Source organism: Heloderma suspectum, chromosome 6 (genome assembly GCF_057233095.1).
Source record: "Heloderma suspectum isolate Gila_16-S chromosome 6, 16-S_ref, whole genome shotgun sequence".
Lineage (NCBI taxonomy): Eukaryota > Metazoa > Chordata > Lepidosauria > Squamata > Helodermatidae > Heloderma > Heloderma suspectum.
This window is the reverse complement of record NC_139463.1, coordinates 89,161,697-89,167,870: the sequence shown is the minus strand read 5'-3', so window position 1 is coordinate 89,167,870 and position 6,174 is coordinate 89,161,697. Positions and strand designations below refer to the sequence as shown.

The 6,174-nt window shown below is 44.9% G+C and overlaps 1 protein-coding gene across 1 annotated transcript; it reads left to right on the top strand.

Moving 5' to 3' along the window:
* Positions 1–807: 807 nt before the first annotated feature.
* LOC146341763 (vomeronasal type-2 receptor 26-like) lies at positions 808–5,276 on the top strand. The gene is made up of 2 exons (XM_084808406.1): positions 808–925; positions 4,375–5,276. The coding sequence occupies exon 2, from the start codon at positions 4,377–4,379 to the stop codon at positions 5,274–5,276; it is 900 nt and encodes a 299-aa protein (XP_084664532.1). The 5' UTR covers positions 808–925; positions 4,375–4,376.
* Positions 5,277–6,174: the final 898 nt, after the last annotated feature.

Here is a 6,174-nt window from a genome sequence, read left to right as displayed (position 1 = left end):
ATTTTTTAACATCCAACAGGTGTCAGTAATACTCCTTCTTTACTAAATTTCACTAAATCAGCCCACAAGTTGATCTTATTCCAGCCTATTCCAGGCTTTCTGTCAAAGATTTATTTTGACTTTGTCGCTTTCTCAAGGTCATGCAGAAGATAGAAGCAACTGGACATAGCTTTCAGCCATATAAATTCAAACATTAAACCCTTCAAACAATGATTTAAAGAAATAGGAAGTTAATTAGACTGTAATAGTTATTAAAAAATACAAACAGTTTTAGTACTCTTTCTTTTTTCTTCTTTTGAAAGGACCTCTTGAGCTAAATTCACTTTGTAAAAGTCTGCAACTCCTTGATTTTAATTCAGGTTAGATTTCTACAACTGCCATACTTCTGCTTTTTTCTGTGTAAGGGGTGCTTGCTGGTAGCTTAAATTTCCAAATGGTATCTAAGACTGGAGCACGCCCATCCTCTTAATTAATTAAGAGTTTCAAAACAGCATTTCAGTAGGTGTTTATCTCCTGCATCTGACCTTAGTTTTCAGCCCCTTTGCATCCTCCACAAAGGCAGCTGTTCTTCTAAGATTTCATCCAGATGGTACTGCAGGCTTCCCCTTTATTTTCCAGGGGGAAAAAAAGGTTTCTCAACCTTTTCACAGCTGTTTGAAAGAAGCGACTTGCAGAGCCCCGCAAGTCACTGCCAGGATGACATGGCTCCTTACCGGAAGTCTCGACAGTCATGAAACCATAATGATCAAAACATCTTTTTCTCAGTGCTGTCCATTCTCCACTGATGTTTCTGATTAGGTGCTGCCCATTTCTGTGTGTAATGACAACTGCCATCCTGGCCACATCAGGAAAAAGAAGGAAGGGGAGCCATTTTGCTGCTATGATTGTGCCCCGTGTCCTCAAGGGGAAATTTCTAATCAGACCGGTAGGAATCATGGTTCTTCATAGATGTCAAACATACTGCATCTCATACCATATCCAGCAAAACCAGTGTAATAAAAATGTACATGGCCTTTGGTCTGGAAGGAGTAAGAAAATGTTACTAATCCTTGAATATCTGACTATAGGAAGAGGTCTTGTTATGCAAGAATGCAGACATCTCTTTTACATTCAGGCCTAGGTATGCTTGAATATCTGGCTATAGGAAGAGGTCTTGTTATGCAAGAATGCAGACCTTTCTTTTACATTCAGGCCTAGGTATGCTTGGTCACACATTTTGACACTAGTCTAAACATTGGATTGATGGTTTCTTTCAGTTGGAAATGTGCTTCATACATAAAGAAAAGAAGGAAGATATATACAGCCAGCTACTGACAAAGAACACAGTGCTGTGTCATCAAGTAACAGTGCAGACTCTTTGGGAGTCCAGTAATTCAATGTTTCTTGCATAATACAAAATAAAAAGAAACCACTCCATATGCAAAGCTAGGAGCCAGGGGGAAGGATTATAGTGTCCATGTAAAACTTTGCTATATAGACGTATAGATGGATAGACAACAGGCAGAAAGACAAATCATCACCTTTACCTTCCAATTCCCTGGATGTTTGAGTTTGACCCAAAATGAGATAGCCTTAATTCTGGTGTTAACCTGGCAAGATTAATGGGGCCAGAATGACCAGACATATTCCTTAATAGTAAGAGGCAAAGTTTCCAAGCACACCTTTCTGTCAAGGAATTTGAACAACAATACCCCAGGAGGGCTTGGAGATGGTTAGAGAAGATGACTCATCCTTATTCGCCCCTTCAGCAAGGCGGGGGCAAGCTAGGTGTGAGTGGGAAACAGCAGAAGAACTTCGGGAAAACAAAAGATTAGGGATGGACGAAAGGGACTTACCTGATCCCTCAGCTTGCTTTGTGGTGGGGTGGAGGCGCTTCGGTTCAGGCGAGGGGGGGAGGCGCCCTGACTCGCCTGGCCGAAATTCAGGCTGGGGGGGAGGCGCCCCATTCCTCGCTGCCGAAATTCAGGCCGGGGAGGAGCGCCCCGTCTACCCGGCCGCGAAAAAAAAAGTAAAGTAAAAAAACCACACACACCCATGGTAAGCTACGTAACGATTTACGTATCATGGCTAGATTTCCAAAGTCAGCTGTGATAGGCTATCTAAGTCGTCACGTAGCCTATCATGAGTGACTTTGGGGAAAAAAAAAGCGCGTACGCTTTTTTGGGGGGGAAAAAAAAGCGCGTACGCAAATGGTGGCGCCCATGGGGCGCCACCATTTGCGTTCCTTAGTTTGGCACGTCTAGTCTACGTAAAGATGTACGTAGACTACGGCGAAAATAAGGGAACGCTATTTGCGTTGCCCTTATTTTCGCCGTAGTCTACGTACATCTTTATGTAGACTAGACGTGCCAAACTAAGGAACGCAAATGGCGGCACCCCATGGGCGCCGCCATTTGCGTACGTGCTTTTTTTTTTTCCAAAGTCACCCGCGATAGGCTACGTGACAATTTATGTAGCCTGTCACAGCTGACTTTGGAAATCTAGCCGTGATAGGCTATGTAAATCATTACGTAGCCTATCATGGCTGTGTTTTGTTTTGTTTTATACTTTCCTTTTTTATTTTGCAATGGTGGTGGCAGCAGCCGGTCAGAAGACCGGCCGCCACCCCCGCCCCCGCCGAACCACCGCTGGGACCCGCCACCAAGAGGGACATTCGCACGAGGTAAGTCCCATCCCGGGGGGAGCAGGGGGCCGGCGGGGAATTTCACCACCAATTTCAGGGGGCCGAATGTGTTGGCATTCGGTCTCCCAGAGATTCATGGAGAAATTCTCTGCCATCCCTACAAAGATACAGAATGGGAATGAGAGTGAAGTGACCTATAAACTCTGAAGCACTGGGGGATAGTATCTCCCTCTCTGGAGATCTGATGTGGGAAAGGCAGGGCTGCTATTGGAGTGTTTTCTTTCACCTCTATTCAGTCTATGTATTTGTAAATTACATTCAACTATTTCAAAATGCCATAAGCCTCCCATGCCATAAGCCTCCACCTTCTAAAAGAAATCAAACCCAGGTAAGCACAACACCCAAAACCAGCAGTACCATCAGGCTCAGTAGGACTCCTGCCTCAGTTGGCAGGTTGGAAAGGGTGGTGAAATGAACATCCCTACCCCACACACACACTGCCTTCCCACCTCAGCTTCCAGCCACCACTGCCATCCTGCTTTGCAGTTGAGTTCCTGCTCATGTTTGCTGGGGATTGCATTTTTGGAGGGTTCAAAATGATGGGAGCCTCCTGCTGTGTCTGGCACTCTAGAATCTAGCAGGAGTGAAGATTCTACAATAGGATGCTGCTGCTGGAACCAAGTAAGCTGAGCGGGAAGGGGAGAAGGATGTCATGAGTGATTGTTGGGAAAAACAGGGGCAGGGGCAGGGGTGGGGGATAGTCTTTGCTTGCCTACATCAGGCAGTGGCATTGCAGTTGGAGAGAGAGAGAGAGAGGACTGCTTCACACAGGGCTTTTATCCTGCTATTGCGATTGCTCCTTCACACAAGCTTGCAGGCTCTTTACATGACACCATGATCATCCAAGGCGTTTCCTGCAATAAAGGCCATTTGTTCTGTTTTTAAATAGATCACAGGTAATGAGCTATCAAATTACCCTGTTGTGTTCTGCTTGAGTTCCCTCTGTAAAAAAAGAAGATATGGCAAGAAAAGGAGTGAGATCAATTAAAGATAATGGAAGACTCAGATATGGGGAGAAGGAGAGGAAAGGGGTGGGGAGAAGGAAGCATGTGAAAAAGGGAGTCGAAGTGATCCAGAATTTAAAATGGAAGCAGAAAGCCCCATTTTAAATGCAGGATTTTACACTGGTAAAGAGATGCCAAGTGAGAGAGAGAGAGAGAGAGAGAGAGAGAGAGAGAGCAACACCAGTTGCTGGGGAACGTGGGGGGGGGTGCTGTTGCACTCATGTCCTGCTTGTGGACTTCTTATTCGGGCATCTGGTTGGCCATTGTGGGAACAGAATGCTGGAATAGATGGACCCTTGGTCCAATGCAGCATGGCTCTTATGTTCTTAAGTGTGTGTGTGTGTGTGTATGAGAGAGAGAGAGAGAGAGAGAGGGAAAGTGAGCAGCTTCCCGGTGAGCTTGTGGTTCACAGGTGAGATTTAAACACAGACGTCTTGGCTCAAAGTTCATGCATTACCATAATACATCAGGAAGCACCATGTTCTCTCTCATATCGGAGGCATATTTATTTTATATATATATTTGGTTTCCATACATGGATTAAGGCAGATGTATTTGGGCAATGCTATCTGATAGGGATAGAATATATGAATAATTCAAGATGAGCTATTTTAAAGGCCTCTACCACCTTCTCAGATTGCATCTGCTCTCTATCTCTTATTAAAAAGTACTTCTTTTTCTTTCCAGATATGGATTCCTGTACTGATTGTTCAGAAGATCACTATTCAAACTTAGAGCAGGATCAATGCATTCCCAAGGTTATAAGCTATCTCTCCTATGAGGAACCTTTGGGGATTTCATTGTCTTTCTCTGCTGTTGCTTTTGCTGTGATCACAGCTTTGATACTTGGAAACTTTGTGAAGCACCAGGACACTCCCATAGTCAAAGCCAACAACCGGAGCCTCACCTACATCCTGCTCATCTCCCTCCTTTGCTGCTTCCTCTGCTCCTTGCTGTTCATCGGACAGCCAAACAGGATGACTTGCCTTCTCCGGCAAACAACTTTTGGCATTGTCTTCTCAGTTGCTCTTTCTGCTCTTTTGGCAAAAACCATCACTGTGGTTCTGGCATTCATGGCTACCAAACCAGGATCCAAGATGAGGAAATGGGTAGGGAAAAGGGTGGCAAATTTGATAGTCATTTCCTGCTCCTCTATTCAAACAGGAATTTGCTTGATTTGGCTAAGTACATTTCCTCCATTCCCAGATATGGACATGCATTCACTGACTAGGGAAATTGTAGCAGAATGCAATGAAGGCTCAGTCACCATGTTCTACTCTGTTCTGGGCTACATGGGCATTCTGGCCATTGTCTGCTTCACAGTAGCTTTTCCAGCCAGAAAGTTGCCAGACAGTTTCAATGAGGCCAAATTTATCACATTCAGCATGTTGGTCTTTTGCAGTGTTTGGCTCTCCTTTGTTCCAGCCTATCTGAGTACCAAGGGGAAATACCTGGTGGCCGTCGAGATCTTCTCTATCCTAACTTCCAGTGCTGGCTTACTGGCTTGCATCTTTTTCCCTAAATGCTACATCATAGTGTTCAGGCCCCACCAGAACATCAGGGAGCAAATAACAAGGACAAAAAGCTAACAAAGAATGCCAGAAACCGTTTCCTTTTTCCAAAATGTGTGAATAATTGGTCTGAATTGCTTATGAATAACAAATTGTGGTCCTACTTCACCCCTGAACAGGGCCTATTATATTGAAAAATGTGGGATCTGATCTATGCAAATTAGTTGCATGTTTTGCCTTCTGAGTGTATCAGAATTCCTACCTAGCAACAATCAGCTTGAGGCCATTGCTGGTGACTACAGACCTGTTGTACCTTTGGTCTTTATACTGCACAAGGAGTCGGGTATACATACTCTGACTAAACTCGAAATCTATCTGTATTTGACAGTGATTGGAGACAAAGGCTTGGTTTGCACAAAATGGCTGACTGTGGTTTAAACAACCCATAGTTAATCGGGGCCATACCAGAGCAAGAGAGTGTTGTGCTTTCTATACAGTTGCCACTTCTCCTTTGCAACCAGTTTCTTAAAAAAAATGGAATGCCCCATCCATTAGTTGTTTGATGCAGCCTCAGTAGTAAAAGAGGAGGATTCGCATCAAACTCTAAACCACACCCCATTTTCAAAGGTGACAGTTGCACCGCCCCCTGTTGAGACAGAAAGTCCTGCCCTAGCTGGAAGTCTGCCGTATGTGATCAGTTGACCTGGTCATATGACCTTCATGGTCACTTGACGGGGGTCACGTGACCGCTCTACAAACTTGCCATACCGCCATGGAAAAATCGGAATTCGTTTTAGAGCCCTAGGGGGTTCGGATGAGGAGACAGTTGAGCAGAGCCTTTTCCAAGCCATGCCCAGATTGGTGCGGCTGGGTCATGTAACCCCTCTATGAACTCATCATGCCACTGAGGGCTGCTAGGATTTGGTTTTAGAGCCCTAGGGCATATGGGTGTGGAAATGGCTTGCAGGGCCTTTTC